At 32.0% G+C, this 23,997-nt stretch overlaps 1 protein-coding gene across 2 annotated transcripts in view; it reads right to left on the bottom strand.

Moving 5' to 3' along the window:
* LOC127730225 (protein crumbs-like) overlaps nt 1-23,997 on the bottom strand; it is an 85,330-nt gene that overhangs the window by 29,377 nt on the left and 31,956 nt on the right. For both annotated transcript variants that reach the window (XM_052238513.1, XM_052238514.1), the window contains 12 exons: nt 18,335-18,548; nt 16,956-17,133; nt 15,348-15,480; nt 14,774-14,927; nt 13,198-13,536; nt 10,702-11,019; nt 10,081-10,218; nt 9,028-9,223; nt 6,785-6,902; nt 5,239-5,422; nt 2,617-3,666; nt 1,262-1,943 (listed from right to left, as the gene is read on the bottom strand). In XM_052238513.1, coding sequence (XP_052094473.1) covers nt 1,262-1,943; nt 2,617-3,666; nt 5,239-5,422; nt 6,785-6,902; nt 9,028-9,223; nt 10,081-10,218; nt 10,702-11,019; nt 13,198-13,536; nt 14,774-14,927; nt 15,348-15,480; nt 16,956-17,133; nt 18,335-18,548 — 3,704 coding nt within the window. The remainder of the gene's footprint in view (nt 1-1,261; nt 1,944-2,616; nt 3,667-5,238; nt 5,423-6,784; nt 6,903-9,027; nt 9,224-10,080; nt 10,219-10,701; nt 11,020-13,197; nt 13,537-14,773; nt 14,928-15,347; nt 15,481-16,955; nt 17,134-18,334; nt 18,549-23,997) is intronic.

Below are 23,997 nucleotides of genomic sequence, written 5' to 3'. Positions count from 1 at the left end.
AAAAACAAAAAACATAAATAAAGAATAATATTCTTTTGTATGACGATGTCTAAAGAAATACATTTTGTATATTTACACCAGTTCTATTTTACATTTAAGAACAATCCATCATTCCCTTATAGCTACCCTTAAGTCAATTTATTTCTCAGGCATAAAGTTGATCATAGGGACTTTACCAAAAACTGATCTCAGATAAAAAAAAAATTAAAAAAAACACCTTATCATTCATAGTGTGGCATATGGTATAGATGCTTGTCTATAGTATTATAGCCTCTTAATGTCTTTCATGTCTTTGATGTTGTTAGATTGCTGTCTCATTGACATATACCCAACTACCAGTACTCCTTTATATGTTGCCTACTGATGATTTGTAGGACTCTTGATACAGACCATTCAAACATATCAATATCTAACTCCAATTGATTCGGAGGACCTATTCTTGACATTGGACCTATTTTAAAAGTCCTTTTTTAATGCCTAATGTGGATATCATTAACTTGCTAAAAATTACTCCAAAAATAATTACGAAGGAGGGGCTTAATAAATGCTAACTTTATGCCCCCAGTATTTTAGAGATCATAGTAAGATATCTCAATCCTTTCAAAATTAAGTTAATGAATAGTATTATATTGACTAATCTGGACAAATTTCATTTTTGCATACCTGTAAATTGTCACAAGCATGTCAAGATTAGCATATTTAACAAAAATAGCCTTCCACAAAAAGACATTTGACTCATATTTACACACTTCTTTGTATATTAAGTCATCTTGTGGCAAAAATTTCTACTTGGGCAAAGACAGTCATATCTGAATATTAATGATAACGCTAAAATCATAGTTCATGGGAAAATGTATGACAAAATTCATAATATAATTACTGATATTTTACATAATAATGGCTTATTATCATCTGTCAATATCCGATGTGTTTTATTAGATAACTTCATATTTCTTTGTTATGTTAAAGTTCAAGATGTAAAAAGATGATCTTTATAATATCATTCTTTGGTTAAAAGGGTCTTTTTCGTACATTCCTATAGCAATCAAACATGACTCCAAATATATCCCAAGACTTTCTAAAAAGATGTGGCCGAATGACAAATGGCAACGATTAAATACATATCCAATAAACAGTTACCATAACAAAAAAATAAACAATTATAATAATAGTAATATTTTAAAGAAAAAAAAACTTAACGTACGAATATGTAAAATATTTCCAACAGGAATTTAGAAAAATAAGATATAAGAAAACTTACTGGAAATCATTGAAAAATACATTGGTACAAGTTCCATTGTTATCACAAGGAAAACTATTACAGATATCATCTGTGACTTCCCCTTCCTCAAGACTGGAGACATTAATAGCATTAATGCTTGGTATGTCAACTTCTGGATAAAACAGTAATTTCTGATTGATCAATTCAATATCTTGTATTGTTCCTTTGTATCTGCCAACAGATGTTAAACTAGATATATCGTCCATACTAATTGTGAAATCCGCTGTCCTTTTTCTTCTTCCAGCTGCAAAGTTTTTGGGAATTTCCCCACCGACGTACAAGTATTCTGCATTAAATGGACACTGGGCTAATGACACAGTGTCATTCACGGAGAATGTGTCGATATTCAGAGTAAACATATTGTCCTTCAATTTAACTCTTGTGAAATGCTGAGCACCATTATTAAACATAGTCTCATTAATATAGAACGCTTGACGAAAACTGCACAATACCAATCGACTTAAGATGTATCCTTGGTACAACTCTAATGTAACATATGTAGACCCTTGATCTCCTAAAAACATCATAAGACCTTGTGTTTCCCTGGTACGAAAAAAGAACGATATATCTAAATTGCTCTGGAGTGAGGCTTTTAAACTGTTTATGTCAAAGCTGGTCCAACTTCTTTTATCCCCTTTGGCAAAGGTAGCAGCTGTAAAATCTAAAGACACATAAAACAGTTCATTAAAAATTGCTGCAGCAGCAAATTGTGGTCTGAAATATTGTGCTACTATTTATAGTTTTATAGAAACCAAATAACATGATTTTGAACATTTAAGTCACTTCAAACAGTTATAAATAGCCTCAATTAATGATATTAATCAACCAGTCTATTTATCATTTAATCTATCCATATTTTATAATGATAAAAAATTTTTTTGAAAAGTTTTTTATTTATATAAAGAGATCTTTATTCAACTTTATTTAAGACAATTATAAAGTTATGAAGGTAAGTGCGAGTGTTTTTTTTGAAAGCTGTCATCAACTGAATATTAATGCATTTAAAAATTTATCAATAACAAGAATGTGTCCATAGTACACGGATGCCCCACTCGCACTATCATTTTCTATGTTCAGTGGACCCTGAAATTGGGGTCAAAACTCTAATTTGGCATTAAAATTAGAAAAATCATATCATAGGGAACATGTGTACTAAGTTTCAAGTTAATTGGACTTCAACTTCATCAAAAACTACCTTGACCAAAAACTTTAACCTAAAGTGAAACAGACGGACGAACGGATGGACGGACGAACAACGGACGCACAGACCGAAGAACATAATGCTCCTAGCTAGGTAGGGCATAATAATAATTAAGTTATTTATAAATACATACTTTTCTCACAGTCTGTCCCATGGTATGGTCTTTCACAAACACATTCGTGTTTATACCACAAGTCTATACATGTTCCTCTTTTGTTACAAGAATCTGTTGTACATTGAATTGTCCTCGCACAACCAGCGACAACATTTACTGCATCAGGTAATGGAGAACTCATTGTTAAAACTTTATCATTTATATGTATATCCTGCATGCAACCAATCCAGTTTGATTTAGACACTGTCTTACTAGTTTTAAATGCACTTGCAGATTTCCCAAAAGATATATTATTTTTTGGAGCCTCGGTCGTATAGCTCACATTTTTTCGGCAATATGACAAACACTTGCTGCTTTTCAATTCAAAATATAACATATCTGCAGTTTGAGTTATTTTGACTTCATGCCAGAGAGAATCATTGACCATATGAGGAAAATGGTAATTTTTAGTTACAGCATTGTTACTTTCCCCTTCGGGATAAGTCACATATAGCATCCCATTAAATAGTTCTACTGTACAAAATAGGGCAGACGTCACAAAATTTCCATCCCATGCAAAAATTAATCCTTTAGACAATGTTGTCCTGAATCGGATGGATATTGTGTTGTTGACCAAATTTGTCAGTGTATTTTTGATAAAAGAATCATTTTTAAAGGACATTGTTGTTGAAATCTCACACAGATCTCCTGTATAACCATTCAAACATGCACATGTGTATGCCTGCTTATTAGTGGCTTCATCCACTAAATATGGTTTACAGGTAGCACCATTTGTACAATTATTGTTCACACAACTGGTCAATTGTACCGTACAATTTTTCCCACCATACTGTTTACTCATATAAAACTCTGGACATATACAGTTATAATCTGCAACTTGATCTTTGCATATGGCACCATTCTGGCAAGGTTGAAACTCCACACACTCATCGATTTCAGTCTGGCATCTGTCTCCACGGTAACCAGGAGCACATGAACAGGTGTAGGCATTAATTTGATCCACACAAGTAGAACCAAACTGACATGTATTGTTTACACACTCATCTATGTTGATTTCACAATTAACACCTGAAATATATTTTTTTCAAGTAAATAAATAAACTTTGACTATTAGTAAAAATATTTTAAAATAAAGTTTCAATTCCAAATCATTACATTTTCAAGAACGTAAGCTGAACAAGTTACTTGTCGGAAGAAACAGATGGTTAATCTATGTAAATTTTATGAAAATTGCTTTATCATTAGCCAATTTAAGTTGAATTCCAGTTTAATTAATTATATTTTAATGATTCTTTCATCATTAACAAATGTTCTACACTTGTGTCTTTTTATTTGATCTGTAATCATCTCAGGTAATATCACTTCTTCATCAATCATCATAGAAGTTATATCATTGTAGGTCATTAATTACTGTAAATTCAGAAATTATTGAGGTTTTGGGGTAAAGATTGCATGAAATGCAATCAAAACCCTATGGTAATGACTTGATATCTAAATCTTCCAAGGTTTATCACTACTTTTGAGATACACAAAATATAGTGCATTGATCATAACATTCTATACATCCTATCCATGAACATTTCCAGAAATTTATCAATGAAATATATGCTCAGAAATTCAAGTTACAAAATGATGTTATACTTGTCAAGAAAATTACATAACTTGTGCATGGTGCAGGAATCTAATATTTGTTCTAAAAATATTAATGATGTCATTGATAAAAGTAATCTTTAAAATTGGAGTTATCTTCCTTTGTCCATAATTGAAGTTGAATCAACTACAACCAATACAATGCAATGTTTAATTGACATCCCAATGATAAATTAAAGCAAACTTTACCCTTCAGTGCTTACAAGCACTTTGATTATTAATGCCAATAGTAAGACTGGGTTAGTATTGCAATAATTAGAACTCGCATTCTGAGATCTGATATATGCATATGTATGCAGAATTGCAATAATAAATGCACACAATAATTTCTGAGTTTACAGTATTTGAGATCTAAACTAGATTGTAAAGCTTGGTCGTTGAACCATTAATAGAAAGTCAGAGCAACTACTTCTTTTGGGATACTGCTATACTTAGATGCATCTTTACACCAAGTACTATGATTGCAGGTCTCTTAGTATCCTAAGATCTGAATTTGGTTGTAAAACTTAAAAATCTAGTACATGGAGAGTAAAATGAAGGTCGAAGTGATCTAATTTTTGAGTGAGGCTGCTAAAATACCCACAATGCACCCTTACAAGATCTTACATGTCAGACACAATTTGAAATAAAATCATATTTATCAGATGAATTGAAAGGCTTTCAAAAGTTAGATAGGAATGATTTGCTGAAAGTTATTGGTTTGTATATACCCCTTAAACATTCAATAACATGGGGTATAATAACACGTCAATAAATACAATGCTGTTTGGTAGACTAATTTTTCCCAAGCAGCATACATATGAAACCAAGAAAATGAAACTTTTAATTTGACTAGAATTTTCTTACCAGTACATCTATACAAAATTTACTCTTTGTTATCAAATACAAACTTTCTAATCAAAGACAAAAAGATGAACAGTTGAAAAAATCAATAAGAAAGAATGAAAAAGAGTAGTACATTAAAATGTTTTATTCTAATTGTAACATTACCTGTTATTCCAGGAATACAACTACAATCATACCCAGCTGCGTCAAAGTAGGAAAAACCTGGATTGTTTTGAATGGACCTCTGTGTACATGTACCATTGTACTGACATGGGTTTGATATGCACTCATCAATGTCAGTCTCACAATTTTTACCCGTATATCCTGAGAAACAATTACACCTGTAGTCCTACAAAGGAAAAGATGATTTGTTTTATTTTTCACAACTTTTTTTGCAGTGTGTATTGATTTCTTGAAGCAGAAAAATAATAACAGATAAAAACATTGTTAGAGTGCAAATTATGCAATTTAAAATCATATGAAAATTGGACTCAAAGCCATATTTTTTAATACATCTTAAAATTTAATGACCATATACAAATAATTACATTACATGTATGTTTCATTATAATACGTTATTTTGATTGGCTAACAGCAATCCCTCGTCATTTTGAAATTAACCTTTATTTCAAAATGAAATGTATCAATCATGATGACACGAGCTTCCAGAATAAAGTCACAGGTAAATAAAAGAAAAACTTGATAGAAATCGTTTTTTCATGATCCTAGCAAAAAAAGTAATTATAAGTATTGAATGCTTCTTTTAGTAACTTTATAGGGTTGTAAAAGTGTTGACCGTGCGCACCTATTTAGAATGAAGCGCTTCCGCTCTTTATACAAAATGTACTTCGGTCAATGCTTTTACACCTCAATAAATTTACAAAAAGCAGCATTCAATTCTTAAACGAAAAATATTTCTAAATAGGTGAACATTTGTATAAAAAGCACAGAAAATCGGTGAAAAACTTCTTAAATTTGTTGTAAAATCATTAAATCTCTAATTTCTAATACATAGATTTTTCTTAAAAAACTATATGTTGTTGATACATAAATTTCAGTTTTAAGGAAAATAGTTGCTTTGGCTGAACTGACATGCATGCTTATGTGCAGGCTTAAAAAGGCAACAATTCATCAAAGGACACATCACCCTAAGCAAACATATTATGCTAACTTTATTGCTCTTACTCTTACATGCTGAACGTTTGATAGATTGATTGATTGATTGGTGTTTAACACCACTTTCAACACTAGTGTGCTATTTTGTGGTGGTCAGTTTTTATTGGCGGAGGAAGCCGGAGTGCCCGGAGAGAACCACCGACCTTCAGTAGGAAAACTGACAATCCTAGTCAATTAAGATTGGAGTCAAGTGCACCTGCCCAGTGAGGGATTCAAACTCACAACCTCAGTGTTGACTGGCTAGTGATACAGTAGTTCTACTACTTAGACCTCTCTGCCACCAAGGCCCATCTGAACGTTTGATAGAAAAACATCAAATACTACTTTCAAAGTCTTTGGCTTGACCTTGCTTTGGAAAATTCTTCCCAATTGGAGTCCAGGGCTCTTGGTCATAAACTTTACACAGTACTCTGAGTACAAAATATGTGCTCAAAACACCAAATCCAATATTTTGATTGGTTGAATGCTAAGTCTGAGTAGGATAAGCATACTCAGAAATTTTCTGACCACAAAGCAAGCGGCAACTAACTCTTACTTTAATAAGATCTGTACATGAAGCATTGTTTTTGCAGGGATCTAAGATGGCACAATCATCAATGTTAAACTGGCATTCTGTTCCATTAAAACCTGTATCTGTACAATTACACACATATCTGAAAAGGGAGATAACTATAATATAACATCTTGAAGAAAGATATCCATTTTATAGATTGTCATGTGATCTTACAGATTTTTAAAACCTATATTCACTAAGGTTATACCTGACAACATATTCTATCAGCCATTATTCATAAATATATACCAGTGGATGGAAATGTTGTTGATTGAAAGATAATACAATTGATAAGGCAAACATAAAGATGAGCAAGGTTGAAATGTATCATATATAGTATGACTTATCTAGATAACCTTTGGTAAAAAGAATTAAAAAGTACTACAATTCTATGCATTAAATATAAGTTCCAGTAATGAAAGTAATTCGATTGATTGAATGATTGATTAATTGGTGTTTAATGCCACTTTCAACACTATCGTTATATTTCATTGAAGTCAGGTTTTTATTGGTGGAAGAAGCCGGAGTGCTCGAAGAGAACAGTCAACCTTCAGTAGGAAAACTGACAATCCTAGTCAAAAAAGATTGGAGTCGAGCACACCTGCCACATCCAGGATTCGAACTCACAACCTCAGCTTGACAGGCTAGTGATACAGTTGTTCTACTAATTAGACCACTTGGCCAAAGAGGCCCCAAAAGTAATTTTGACAAACAGAATATAAGTAAGTGACTAGAAAAGTAATTGATATTTCAATTCTAATTACAAACATGTTTTAATTAACAGATAATTATAATAAAGATAAAAAAATATTTCAAATATCTCATTTAAATAAGTTTACATTTAAGTGTTATGGTTATTATATTAATATAATAATAATAATAATTCTTTATTTAAAGAGGGTTACACAGTTAGCTATAAAGCTAATCTTCCCTGAGGCCATCATGAAATACATTGAAAAATAACAAACAAAGAATTACAAAATAATCAAACAAATACACACATATGAAAAATCTAATGAGAAATTGCTATGAAATAAACAATTTTTAAAATAGGTAAAAATGATGAATTCATATAGTATTGGCATCATTCAAATTACATCAACAATATTTAAAATTTAAATAAGTGTGTAAAAAATTATTATGCATATAAAATTACACAGCTTCTGAATGTTCCAACAAGTAATTTTTGAAATCTTTTATGAATGAACTTGTACTTGAGGTCAATTTTTTCAGGGATATTGGTAAGTTATTCCATAAAACAGATCCCAAATATATAAAAAAATTCTTTTACAGCTCTGTTTTGGCTTTTGGAACTTGCAATTTTTAGTAAGACGTATTCCTCAAACAATATTGGTTTATTTCTGGCATTTCTTTAAATTTTTCAGCTAAATATACAGGGGCTTCATTATTAATGCATTTATGCATCTAAACAGATTTATGGTATGAGATTCTGTTTTCTACTGTCATCCACCAAAGCAGTTTAAACAGTGGTGCTGATGATGAAAGTGGATCAGCATCTAAAATTAGTCTTGCAGCCCTTTTCTGCAGTTTTATTATTTTTACTAGCTCATTATTATTAACGATTAGTGTAACCTATATGGAGTTGAAAATAAAATAATACACCCGTATTGTAATAATTTTTTAAGATTTAGTCAATTATTATGTTTTTGAGATATTTAAAACCACTGAAAAATAAAATAAAAAATATATCAAGAATTCCATTTTCTGTCATGCATTTATACCCTGCTGTGTACTGTAGAACTTTTTTAGGAACTTCGGAAACTACTAAGCTGAATAGAAACTTTTTATTATAACATCAATCATTTAAGTGAATATAGAAATAAAGAATTGTAATTAAGACAGAACTATAACAAATAAAAACATGTTCTAAAAGTTATTTTCCTTCAATAAAGGAGCTCTTGTGTGAGTAATCTACTTGGTCCATATCACTAATGGCACTATTTACTATACAATTGACAAGTAAAAATTAACTTTTATTCTACGAATTTAAGTACCTGCATCATTTCAGCGCAAAACAACAGCTAGAATAAAAACTACTATTTTAAAGTAAGTGATCACATTTCTGCTTGTTATCATGAAATCCATCTTCTACTTTTTATGTTTATATATACTTTTGTTTTAATTTTTAAAGTTCTACCTGGTGCATAAATTGTAAACAAAAAACAAAAATTTCCATAATGAAAATCTGATTCATTAACGCTTACCCATTTATTTTATCATGACATTGACCCTTGTTCTCACATGGCGTAGAAGCACATTCATCTATGTCGATCTCACAGTTTGGACCAGTTATACCCGGGATACAGGTACAGGTGTACCCATTAATACCATCCACACATGTACCATTGTATTGACATGGACTAGATTCACACTCGTCAATATTAACTCTACATCTGGGCCCTGAAATCAAATATTTTCATTTTTTACTTCATCTGTTTACTTTATCTATTGAATGCATCTCAACAATGTTAATAAAATGTTATTTTATGTGCTGATTAAAATCAATGACAGCTTTTTTTAAAACAAAAATGGGCTCACCATATTTTTTGTGCATAATAACTGGAAAAGTATTCCAAGAAATATTGCACCCAATTACTTGTCAAAATATATTTCCTTGAACACATCACATACATCTTTTTTAATGATTTTGATACAGGTTAATGAAATATTACTAGTCAGAGGTTCTATTTTCAATTTTATAATTTTTTTCAAAAATAATTGAAAATAAAAAAAAAAAATCATTGGAATTTGGAAAATGTATATGTAAATATATCTAGCTAATAAAAAGGAACAAAGTTTTATGCTCACACAAGATATTGACAAAAGCTTAGATGACAAGATATGTGCTGATCCAGTGTGCTGGTCATAGTAAAAAATTAAGTTCAAAGGGCAATTTTTTGACTAGCTTCAGTAGGAACTTCAAGGAATTGAACAAAAGAAAACTGACATGGTCCTGACAGACAGGTGAATATTTCATATATTCCCAAAACTCCAAGAAAAATGCAAAATGATCAAGTTCTTGTTCAAACTTAATTAATCAACCATTATACCTTGATTACTAAAAATTCTTTGATTGGTGGAACAGTGCTATACGTGATATAAAAAAGGGAGATAATTACCAGTAAATCTTGGAGGACAGATTCAAAGGAAAGTTGTGTCCCTAGATACACATGTACATGTACCACCATATTTGCAGGTAGGTGGATCATTTTTATAATGCCTGATAATTCACAGTATAAAATAAGGGAGATAATTACCAGTAAATCCTGGAGGACAGATACAAGAATAAGTTGTGTCCCCTACTACACATGTACCACCATTTTTGCAGGCAGGTGGATCATTTTTTACATCATCTGATGATTCACAGTATGATGTTCTTAACTCACAATTCTTTCCTGAAAAAATATCAAGACAAAAATATTAATCAAACAGTATCAAACATTTCCTTATTTCACTTAGCATATGACAGTTGTGGTTTCTCACAATAAGAATCTATTAGGAGATAAAATTGGCAAAAATTCTGGACACTTTCTCAGTCCTTTCAGAGTGAAATCAGGATATGGTTTACATAATCATATAATTAAGGAAATTCATGTATAATAATGGTACAAATTTCAGAACTCAGTCTTAAAAAAAAGCCATCATACCATTTAATTTTTTAATGAATTATTAAAGATTTCAATGTGTGTTTTATCAGGAAATTGAATTTCAGTATTTAATTTAAATTAATGTTTACTTTCCTATTTTTAATTGGTAACCTTAAATTGTTTTTGTGCAATATGTCATAGTTTTGAGTGTCTTTCAAATGTTTTTTTCATAGTAAACAGAGCACTTTTAAGAAAAATTTCACCCCAAATCATTTTTTTTGTACTACTGACCTGTCGTATATATCCCATTGGCATCAGGTCCACATTGACAGTAATATTCTGAATTTGAAGTTCCATCTTTACAAGTTCCATTATTTAAACAAATGGATGGTCTCAGGGCACATTCGTCAATATTAATCTCACAGTTCTCTCCCTTGTATCCAGTCAAAAATTCTAGTTTTTCTCCATTACCAAACTTGGTCAAATTTACAAATGTTTGAGGACATCGACATGTGTAATTGCCTATTTGATCGATACATGTGGCACCATTCTTACAAGGGTTGCTGTCACATTCCTTAATTTCTTCTGAACAGTTTACACCAGTGTATCCTGAATGCATATCAATGTGATAAAAAATAAAGTTTGAAATCAGATGAAAATCTGACAGTAAGTATTTTTGGCCATAATTTAAATGAAGATAACTCTTTATATCTATTTTTTTTGTGGTTTTAACCTACCCATAAAAATTGGTATCCAATCAACAATAGTGAATCCAAAGTAGGTCTATATGTAATACAAATTTATGATACTGATTTCTGTGACAAAACCAGACATGTTTCCTATGTAGTCTTTTGGAGGTACCCTCTAATCCAAAACTTAAAAAAGTAAAATCTATACATGAAAACCCCTAAAAGATCTAAAAAGACTAGCAAAAAGTGTCTTACATTGAAGAGGTAGTTTTACCACAATTCAATAAACTTAACCTTGTGTGAAAAAGACAATTAGAAAATATAATTCAAATATGCATAATAAGATATATATCAAATTATAAAAACAATAACGTCTCTCCTAACGTAGTGGAAAGACCTTAATTAATAAAATGTACATTGTCTATTTAGTACCCTAAAATTGTTACAGCTCTATAATTAGAATGTACATGTTGGAGCAGTAGCAAATAATAAAATAAGATGCATATGAAAAAAATAAACAGTACACTGAAGTAATTCAAATGGGTTCAAGGAGTGACAAAAAGTTGTTCAGTGTATTATATAATGTAAGAATTCATAAAGATCAAGCTTATCTCTCTACTTTTAACTCATACAGATCTTAAAATCTTATAAAAAAAAATTTGAAAATACTCAAGAAGAACTTTGAAAATGGTATGGGTGAGTCAATTGACTGCTAATGCTTCAATTTAATGAAAATCTTTCTCTTTTTGTTTTTTGACACAAAAAATAAACTTGGAGCAGTAGCTACCTTCTTACAACACCATATGATTTTCAAAGCTTATTGTTATAATAAACAACTGTCTATATAATAGCATTTAGCCCCATTTGACCATACAGGCCAAAAGATTTTGAAATATCACTGGCAGGAAGTAAAATATTAGTAAAAAATATTGCATGTGCTGTTTTAATCCTCTTCATTTCATACCATGAAAGCTAAGCTACCACAGTTTCCACCTATTGTGCAGTTATGTTACCTTACCTATAGATTTGTCTAAACTTGTGATATTACCGCTTCTGTCATTCTAACTCAATTTATACTTTTCACAACCACATGTGGCTAAATTATTCTTAGCCCTTTATTATTAAATTCAATATGGTGCAAATACTGTGGATTCATTAGATTTTGTTGGATACCAATTTTGGTGATTTAATCGGCATAGAAAACCACAAATTTAAAAATTCAGCGAAGTCCAATTTTTTCTACAGGCATGTAAGCAGACTTTGGCAAAACAACAAAATCTAATATTCACGAAAAATACAACTTTTTATCGATCAACAAAAATTGGTATCTACGAAAATCAATGGGAACCACAGTACTTAATTTTCATTGGTGGCAGCAAGAAAAAAAAATGATGTCATAGAGAAAACAAAATATTTTACATAAGATTTTTAAAAAAAAAACATCCAACAAGCCCCAAATTTGAAATTTGAAAAAAAAACTTTCGTCAGAAGTTAGATATATCATCATGCAGAAGTTTAATTTATATATAGCTCCCTGCTAATATTTCTTGGACCCATTTTTTATTTGATTTATTTATTATTCACTTTTTGACCTCTATCATTCTATATATCATTATATTTTTGCATTGACCATTTTTTTCTTCTCATATCATTTACTGCTTGTGTATGACTTAATCGATGATGTCACAATTAATTTTTGCTGCAATATATATTTGGCCATTATTTTACCAAGTGACATTCTTGTTCATTTCTAAATACAATGAATGTATAACAACTTCCCTGCTGGAAATATGTATCAACTCAACCATATATTCATAATTCAAAAGGTGTCTGTTTTGAAAGAGGTATGTATTATTTAAGGCATGCATTTTTTTTCTTCAACAGTCTACATGAAATCTTAAAATCATTTTCAATCATACATGGGACTCATACCTCTAGTAGTCACAGATTATACATTTTACCTCTTACTTCTATCACAATTTACTAATTATATTGCATATGACAGAAAGCTGCAAAATAATAGGTACGCTTGCATAAAATACAGTCTTCCAATATTACTGATAAGATTGAAGAAAACTTTATTACATATTGCACAAACCTGTTGGACATGCACAGGTATAATTATTGACGAGGTCAAAGCATACAAATGGTGGCGAGCAGGAGTCAGACTTGCAATCATTAAAATTCGTCTGACAGTCAAGGCCTTCAAATCCGGTAACACATGCACAGCTATATTGTCTCATTGTTTTGTTTGTAGAGCAGGTGGCACCATTCCTGCATGGCGTGAATGAGCATGCATCATATTCATCCGAGCAGTTCTTACCCATCCAGGCTTCACCACAGTTACATTGATATCCATTGACAAGATCTACACAGGATCCCCCATTCTGGCATGGATCTGGCACACAATCATCAATGTTGTTTTGACAGTTTTTACCTATAATTTTACAAACAAAAAAAAGAAGTTAATTAAGTATTTAGAATTCATAATTTAATTTTATTTTATAGACGTTTTTGAAAAAAATAAACCAACATATATCTACACTTTTAATGCAATATAATAACATAGCTTTTGATTGGATAAAATCTGCCATCCTTTCCAAAGTTGACCTTTGCAGTCAGCGGCAACAAGATTGGGAAATTGCAGTGGACATTTCAACTTTTTTTTGGAAACATTTGACTAAAACTGCATTAGAATATTATTTTGAAAATTTGTCTTTGTAAATTGGGTCCCGGTGGTGGCAACTCCTCAACCACAGACCGGGAACATTTTACCAAAACTGCATTAGAATATTATTTTGAAAATTTGCCATTGTAAATGGGGTTCTGGTGGTGGCAACTCCTCAAACACAGACCTAATATTCCTTAATTGACATGATGATAGTAAATAACTCTCATTTAGTGCAATGAAAAATAACACAAACTACTATTATCTAACATTATGCAGTTCCAATTTATACTTATTCCAAACCAGTTATTTATTTTCTAAAAATCATAAAATATTTTCCTCATTTCCACTCTCAAAAGTTTAATTACCAATAATTAAAACTTGTTCAGTAATCCCATGCCTTTAAAATTAGAAAATTAGAAATTTTAACTGCCTGAAGAGTAGAATTAATACTGTAGAGGATCTTTAAATAAAACAAACAATTCATATTCAATCTATGACTAGTCATAATCTGCATGGTATGCAACAAAAAAAGAAGCATTTAACAGGTATTAGATAATCTTAAAGCCAGATTGGTATTCACTTATCTTAAAGCTAGATTGGTATAAGCTAAGAGAGGTATTGAAAAACAAAGATTTATGTATTGTTGACAATAAAAAACTATGTAATGCAACTAATATTGGCCCTGCATCTGGTCGTGCATTCATGGTATCTACTTATTATTTTACAAGACAATCTAAGTTTTTATTTTGCATCTTTTTTAAAATTCACTGTCAGTAACAAATCTATTATGAAAAGGTATAATTTTAAGCTTATATATATTTTAAGCTACTAATCAAAGCTATTTTTGCAGTATTTTTATAGGTAATGTTTCTTTCAGATTAACCATTTTGATTAGTGATTGGTTGCTTTTAAAATTTCAAGGTATTGAATGATATTCACACGACTAATGACCACTATATTGTGATAAAAAAAACTAAAACAAACTAATACAGAAAGTATTTACCATCATAACCAGCAACACATGTACAGTTGTAAAAATTTTGATAATTATGACATGTAGCACCATTTAGACAGGGTTGAGGACTACATTCATTAATGTCCTGGTCACACAGCTGTCCAGTCCATCCTGCTGTACAAGTACAATTGAAGTCATTCACCTGCAAACCAATTAAGAATAATTACATAACATGTATATTTCATTGGAAACCATACTGTTGATTGGCTGAAAGCAATCACGACACATTTCCAATATCCTATTGTATTTCTCAATAAATTCAACACTCATGACAGCACATGCTTCTCATGATGTCACAAAAATACATAGGAAAACATAAGAAAAAATTGCTATAACTTATAATTTCATGGTTGTAGCATAAAAAATGTAATTACCGGTATAAGAATTGAACACTTCTTTTTGTGATTTTATAGAGTTGTAACTGCGTTGATCATGCATACATTTTTAGTATGAAGGGCAAATATGCACATTTGTATAGATTGTTAGTAAATGACAGTAAAATAGTCAGTAATATACCCTTATAAAACCTCCATGTAAATAATTTGCTACATGAATAACTAACCAAATCAAGGCAAGTGGCTCCATTCTGACATGGCTGATTGTTGGTTTCACATTCATCTATGTTCGTCTGACAGTTCTTATCAGTAAATCCAGCTAAACAAACACACTCATAGTTGTTCACCAAATCTTTACATCTATCAAAAAAAGAAGCTCATAATCAGAAATGATTCCTTTTTTCAAGTAAATTTCAACTTGCTTGTCACAATATGATTTTTACATGTTTGTTCAATGTTCAACCCCATAACGGTTCATATAACATCACAAAGCTAAGAATTTAGAAAATCTCTAGTCTGAAAAATTGATAATCTATTTATCTTTTGAGTGCTTTTTTTTATCAAAGATATAGCTTCAATAACAGCCAGTCAAGGCATTTTGATAAAGCATAATAAATGGTAAATTCATTATCACTTGATAAAATATTGAGTTACCTCAAAAAGCCAAAAGTTCTCACCTGCATGAGATTCTCAAATACTCATACAGAGTTCCACACTCGCAAGATTTGACAGGAAGTTCTACACTATTTTAAACAATCTGATTAAAATGCAGATCCTGTGTCCTTGGTTCGCTGACAAGGATCTGAAATTGTTCCGTTCTACTTTCAGTTAAAAAGAATTTTCGGGATCTAATTATACACACCTTCACAAATTTGAAGATATAACTTTCACTGGCTGACGAATAATTACCAGAACAAAAAATACATCAGAGTGTTTTCAGATCCCTGTAAGCTAAGCGTGGACACAGGATCCGTATTCTAATCAGATTTTAATATCCCTAATAACCTGCCCCATTCAGGTATTGGTTGAAACCTATTTGTAGATATAGTGCTGAGAGTTATACTTACTCTGCCCCATTCTGACAAGGGCTAGGAGCACATTCATTGACATCATACTGACAGTTATACTTACTCTGCCCCATTCTGACAAGGTCTAGGAGCACATTCATAGACATCATACTGACAGTTATACTTACTCTGCCCCATTCTGACAAGGGTTAGGATCACATTCATTGACATCATACTGACAGTTATACTTACTCTGCCCCATTCTGACAAGGGCTAGGAGCACATTCATTGACATCATACTGACAGTTATACTTACTCTGCCCCATTCTGACAAGGTCTAGGATCACATTCATTGACATCATACTGACAGTTATACTTACTCTGCCCCATTCTGACAAGGGCTAGGAGCACATTCATTGACATCATTCTGACAGTTATACTTACTCTGCCCCATTCTGGCAAGGGCTAGGATCACATTCATTGACATCATACTGACAGTTATACTTACTCTGCCCCATTCTGACAAGGGCTAGGAGCACATTCATTGACATCATACTGATAGTTATACTTACTCTGCCCCATTCTGACAAGGTCTAGGATCACATTCATTGACATCATACTGACAGTTATACTTACTCTGCCCCATTCTGACAAGGGCTAGGAGCACATTCATTGACATCATTCTGACAGTTATACTTACTCTGCCCCATTCTGGCAAGGGCTAGGATCACATTCATTGACATCATACTGACAGTTATACTTACTCTGCCCCATTCTGACAAGGGCTAGGAGCACATTCATTGACATCATACTGATAGTTATACTTACTCTGCCCCATTCTGACAAGGGCTAGGATCACATTCATTGATATCATTCTGACAATGCTGTCCAGTATAACCAGCAAGACAAACACAATTATAAGCATTTTCTAAGTTTTGACAAGTTCCTCCATTTCTACAGGGGTCTGTTGTGCATTCATCTATATCTGTACAGCTTCCTGGTACACCTAGAAAGGTAAAGATTATTTGGCTGGTATTTTTATTGTCTTAAACTTTTGGAAAAATTCTTGAAATGTTGTCTAAATACCTGGGGTTCTTTTAACAAAAAGTCTCATAACAAAAATTGATCATAAATTTTTTCTCATAAGATTTTGTTTTTTTACAATTAGAATACTTTCAAGTAAGTCTCTGGTTGGAAACAACCTGGATTTACTTGATGCAGTAGAGTATTAGCTACTATATTTATTGAGTGTTTCTAATTATACAAATACAGCTATATAAGAGACATAAATTTACAAAATGCATGTTAGCCAGGAAATGTGACCATTAAATGCTTAAAAAAAGAAAAACTTCTACCTATATATTTATGATTTTTTTTACAATGTAAATAAGGATCTTAATTTAACATTTTCTGTTTAATACATTTGAACCATGAACCATCAACGATCAGTATAATTCTAACCTCAAGATAATTTTTTTATGTAGATTACCACACTGAAAAAATATATTTCACCTTCAACTATGTCTCAACTGATATATTTCTTTTCCTATGGTAATTTACCATAACACTGTCCTCTAAAGGCAAAATGTTTATCATGACACATTTTCACAATAGTGTATTTCATAAGTGTGAATTGTTTTAATTAATCTTTCATACTGTTAATGTAAAAGTTATTTCAGGCTTCCATTTAAATAAAAATAATTTTATTTAAATATTTCATTAGAAATTTCACATACTGGTAAAACTAAAAGCATACTATTCGAGCTACAAATTACTTCCAATATATGAAAAACTTTTATGATCCATATGTTATATCAGAGATGCTGAAGCCAAAGCTTGATGGTTTTTCTCAAGAAAGAAGTGTGTGACTGGTACAATTCTATTCTGGGGAAAAACTTGGATAATTATGCAAAAAATAAAAAATTATTCGTTTTTTTCTCGTAAAACTTATACATACATGTACCTCCTTTAATTTCCCCTCTATAAAATACTGTGGATTCATTAATTTTCGTACCAATTTTCTTGGATTAAGGACATTTTGCATTTTCGTCTATATTTGATTTCATAGTTTTGCAAAAGTCTGCATGTACAACCCAATAGAAAATTTTAATTTGTTGAACATTTGAATTTGTGGTTCATCTGTACCCACGAAATGCACGAACTTTGGTATCCCATGAATAATAATGAATCCCCAGTACAAATCTTACCGGTATAACCTGGTTTACATTCACAACTGTATTGATTAATACCATCTACACACACTGTATAATTTCCTGGACATATGATATTTTTACAATCATCTGTGTTGTTTTTACAGTCAGGGCCTTCGAATCCAGTGACACAAACACATGTGTAATTAGCTATACCATCAAAACAAGTGGCACCGTTGAAACATGGGGAAGAGCTGCATTCATCTATATTCTACAAACATATTTAGTTCATTATTTATATGCACAGCCATTAAATTATCTATAGATTATTACATTCTTCTATATCCTCCCGTCCCCTCAAATCAGTCATTTTCCAAAATCAGCTACCATTTAGAATCTTGTTTTTACTTTTTTTTATTGTCTGTGATGTCTTTTCAGCAACTCATTTTAGCCAACAGAAATAGAATATCTACTTCAATGACAATTATATATGCAACTTAAGCAGACAAGTGTAAAAAATTGTTATAAAATGTGTCTAGCTACTACTAGCTATCTGCAATTTACAAAATTAAATTATTTTACCTGATCTTTATTTAGTTATGTGGGAATAATATATGCAAAATTTAGTCAAGAGAAATAAATTTTAAAAAGAAAGAGACAGTAGCACAAATTTAGTGCATGTTATATTCTGTTTTTGCATCTTAGTTGTAATGGTTGGCATTCACAGTAGTAAGAAACATCTACATATCTTATCATTTTTATTTGAACACTAAAAGTTTTTCAGTGCATAACCTGGTCATCTATTGTGATGTGACTGGATTGAAAAACTAAAAAATAAACGAAAAAGCATAGCATGTTTTCAGTTCTTTAGAAAACTTTTTATTTCAGATTTTCAAGTTGTTCCTGTTTGGTGTCTTAAATAGTTTTCTCATAATCTCTTAATAAGAACAATAAAATGCTTCGCTGGGGCGCAGCTTGATACGACCGCAGAGGTCGAACCCTGAACAGTTGGGGCAAGTATGGACACAACATTCAAGCTTGATACAGCTCTGAATTTGGATTGTTATTAAATATTTGACACAGCATAGGTTTCTGACACAGAAAGAAAGTGGTCTAAGAACTTGAATTTTTTTAATTTACCTATTATGGTCCAATGTCCAAAATCAAAATACATGGTTAGATTCAGCATATCAAAGAACCCCATATTTTCAATTTTTGTTGAAATCAAACAAAGTTTAATTTTGGACCCCAACTTGGACAAACTTGAAAACTGGGCCCATAATCAAAAATCTAAACACATGTTTAGATTCAGCATATTAAAGAACCCCAAGAATTCAATTTTTGCTAAAATCAAACTAAGTTTAAATTTTGGACCCTTTGGACCTTAATGTAGACCAATTTAAAAAACGGGACTTAAAATTAAAAATCTAATTACACGGTTAGATTTGGAATATCAAAGAACCCCAATAATCCAATTTTTGATGAAATCAAACAAAGTTTAATTTTGGACCCTTTTGACCTCAATATGAACCAATTTGATACCGGTAGTTGGGCCCACAAATAAAAAATCTAAATACATGGTTCGATTCAGCATATCAAAGAACCCCATATATTCAATTTTTGTTGAAATCAAAAAAAGTTTAATTTTGGACCCCAACTTGGACCAACTTGAAAACTGGGCCCATAATCAAAAATCTAAACACATGTTTAGATTCAGCATATCAAAGAACCCCAAGAATTCAATTTTTGTTAAAATCAAACTAAGTTTAATTTTGGACCCTTTGGACCTCAATGAAGACCAATTTAAAAAACGGGACCCAAATTAAAAATCTAAAAACATGGTTAGATTTGGCATATCAAAGAACCCCAATAATTCAATTTTTGATGAAATCAAACAAAGTTTAATTTTGGACCCTTTTGACCTCAATATGAACCAATTTGATAGCGGGGCCCACAAATAAAAAATCTAAATACATGGTTAGATTCAGCATATCAAAGAACCTCATATATTCAATTTTTGTTGAAATCAAACAAAGTTTAATTTTGGACCCCAATTTGGACCAACTTGAAAACTGGGCCCATAATAAAAAATCTAAATACATGTTTAGATTCAGCATATCAAAGAACCCCATATATTCAATTTTTGTTGAAATCAAACAAAGTTTAAATACTGGACCCTATCTTGGACCAACTTGAAAACTGGGCCCATAATCAAAAATCTAAACACATGTTTAGATTCAGCATATCAAAGAACCCCAAGAATTCAATTTTTGCTAAAATCAAACTAAGTTTAATTTTGGACCCTTTGGACCTTAATGTAGACCAATTTAAACAAGAGTGCACACGCTGAAATGTCTCGCCTTCTTTACTAATCATTGATATTATGGTGATAGTCCTAAATATAAAGCTTTATTACAGCTGTCACATAAACTTAACATTAACCAAGTAAACTAAACATTGACCAATGAACCATGAAAATTAGGTCAAGGTCAGATGAACCATGCTAGGCAGGCAACAGCTAACAATTCTTCCATACAACAAATATAGTTGACCTATTGCTTATAGTTTAAGAAAAACAGACCAAAACACAAAAACTTAACACTGAGCAATGAACCTTGAAAATGAGGTCAAGGTCAAATAAAACCTGCGTGACTGCCAAATAGATCATGAAATATTTCCATACACCAAATATAGTTGAACTATTGCATATAGTATTAGAAAAAAAGACCAAAACTCAAAAAACTTAACTTTGACCACTGAACCATGAAAATGAGGTCAAGGTCAGATGACACCTGCCCGCTAGACATGTACACCTTACAATCATTCCATACACCAAATATAGTAGACCTATGGCATACAGTATAAGAAAAACAGACCAAAACACAAAAACTTAACTATAACCACTGAACCATGAAAATGAGGTCAAGGTCAGATGACACCTGCCAGTTGGACATGTACACCTTACAGCCTTCTATACACCGAATATACTAGACCTATTGCTTATAGTATCTGAGATATGGACTTGACCACCAAAACTTAACCTTGTTCACTGATCCATGAAATGAGGTCAAGGTCAAGTGAAAACTGTCCGACGGGCATGAGGACCTTGCAAGGTACGCACATACCAAATATAGTTGAACTATTGCATATAGTATTAGAAAAAAAGACCAAAACTCAAAAACTTAACTTTGACCACTGAACCATGAAAATGAGGTCAAGGTCAGATGACACCTGCCCGCTAGACATGTACACCTTACAATCATTCCATACACCAAATATAGTAGACCTATGGCATACAGTATAAGAAAAACAGACCAAAACACAAAAACTTAACTATAACCACTGAACCATGAAAATGAGGTCAAGGTCAGATGACACCTGCCAGTTGGACATGTACACCTTACAGTCCTTCCATACACCAAATATACTAGACCTATTGCTTATAGTATCTGAGATATGGACTTGACCACCAAAACTTAACCTTGTTCACTGATCCATGAAATGAGGTCGAGGTCAAGTGAAAACTGTCTGACGGGCATGAGGACCTTGCAAGGTATGCACATACCAAATACAGTTATCCTATTACTTATAATAAGAGAGAATCTAACATTACAAAAAATCTGAACTTTTTTTTCAAGTAGTCACTGAACCATGAAAATGAGGTCAAGGACATTGGACATGTGACTGACGGAAACTTCGTAACATGAGGCATCCATATACAAAGTATGAAGCATCCAGACCTTCCACCTTCTAAAATATAAAGCTTTTAAGAAGTTAGCTAACGCCGCCGCCGACGGATCACTATCCCTATGTCGAGCTTTCTGCGACAAAAGTCGCAGGCTCGACAAAAAACAGACCAAAACACAAAAACTTAACACTGAGCAATGAACCTTGAAAATGAGGTCAAGGTCAAATAAAACCTGCGTGACTGCCAAATGGATCATAAAATATTTCCATACACCAAATATAGTTGAACTATTGCATATAGTATTAGAAAAAAAGACCAAAACTCAAAAAACTTAACTTTGACCACTGAACCATGAAAATGAGGTCATGGTCAGATGACACCTGCCCGCTAGACATGTACACCTTACAATCATTCCATACAATAAATATAGTAGACCTATGGCATACAGTATAAGAAAAACAGACCAAAACACAAAAACTTAACTATAACCACTGAACCATGAAAATGAGGTCAAGGTCAGATGACACCTGCCAGTTGGACATGTACACCTTACAGTCCTTCCATACACCGAATATACAAGACCTATTGCTTATAGTATCTGAGATATGGACTTGACCACCAAAACTTAACCTTGTTCACTGATCCATAAAATGAGGTCCAGGTCAAGTGAAAACTGTCTGACGGGCATGAGGACCTTGCAAGGTACGCACATACCAAATATAGTTGAACTATTGCATATAGTATTAGAAAAAAAGACCAAAACTCAAAAACTTAACTTTGACCACTGAACCATGAAAATGAGGTCAAGGTCAGATGACACCTGCCCGCTAGACATGTACACCTTACAATCATTCCATACACCAAATAAAGTAGACCTATGGCATACAGTATAAGAAAAACAGACCAAAACACAAAAACTTAACTATAACTACTGAACCATGAAAATGAGGTCAAGGTCAGATGACACCTGCCAGTTGGACATGTACACCTTACAGTCCTTCCATACACCGAATATACAAGACCTATTGCTTATAGTATCTGAGATATGGACTTGACCACCAAAACTTAACCTTGTTCACTGATCCATGAAATGAGGTTGAGGTCAAGTGAAAACTGTCTGACGGGCATGAGGACCTTGCAAGGTACGCACATACCAAATATAGTTATCCTATTACTTATAATAAGAGAGAATCTAACATTACAAAAAATCTGAACTTTTTTTTCAAGTAGTCACTGAACCATGAAAATGAGGTCAAGGACATTTGACATGTGACTGACGGAAACTTCGTAACATGAGGCATCCATATACAAAGTATGAAGCATCCAGACCTTCCACCTTCTAAAATATAAAGCTTTTAAGAAGTTAGCTAACGCCGCCGCCGCCGCCGTAGCCGCCGGATCACTATCCCTATGTCGAGCTTTCTGCGACAAAAGTCGCAGGCTCGACAAAAACAGGACCCAAAATTAAAAATCTAAATACACGGTTAGATTTGGAATATCAAAGAACCCCAATAATTCAATTTTAGATGAAATCAAACAAAGTTTAATTTTGGACCCTTTTGACCTCAATATGAACCAATTTGATAACGGGGTCCACAAATAAAAAATCTAAATACATGGTTAGATTCAGCATATCAAATAACCCCATATATTCAATTTTTGTTGAAATCAAACAAAGTTTAATTTCGGACCCCAATTTGGACCAACTTGAAAACTAGGCCAAAAATCAAAAATCTAAATACATGTTTAGATTCAGCATATCAAAGAACCTCATATATTCAATTTTTGCTAAAATCAAACAAAGTTTAATTTTAGACCCTTTGGACCTTAATGTAGACCAATTTGAAAACTGGACCCAAAATTAAAAATCTAAATACACTGTTAGATTCGGCATAACAAATAAATAAATGTGATAAAAGATTTTACAAATCTAATGCGCCATACTGTGCAATTAAAGATTACTTCTTGAAATTTTTCAATATTTGAAATTTGAAAAAAAAATAATATTTGAAGAATAATTCTTTTTAATTTC

This window comes from Mytilus californianus, unplaced genomic scaffold, assembly GCF_021869535.1.
Source record: "Mytilus californianus isolate M0D057914Y unplaced genomic scaffold, xbMytCali1.0.p SCAF_2, whole genome shotgun sequence".
In the NCBI taxonomy this organism is placed as follows: Eukaryota; Metazoa; Mollusca; class Bivalvia; order Mytilida; family Mytilidae; genus Mytilus; species Mytilus californianus.
Note: the sequence above shows the minus strand (reverse complement) of the source record. Positions and strands in the feature narration are given on the sequence as shown.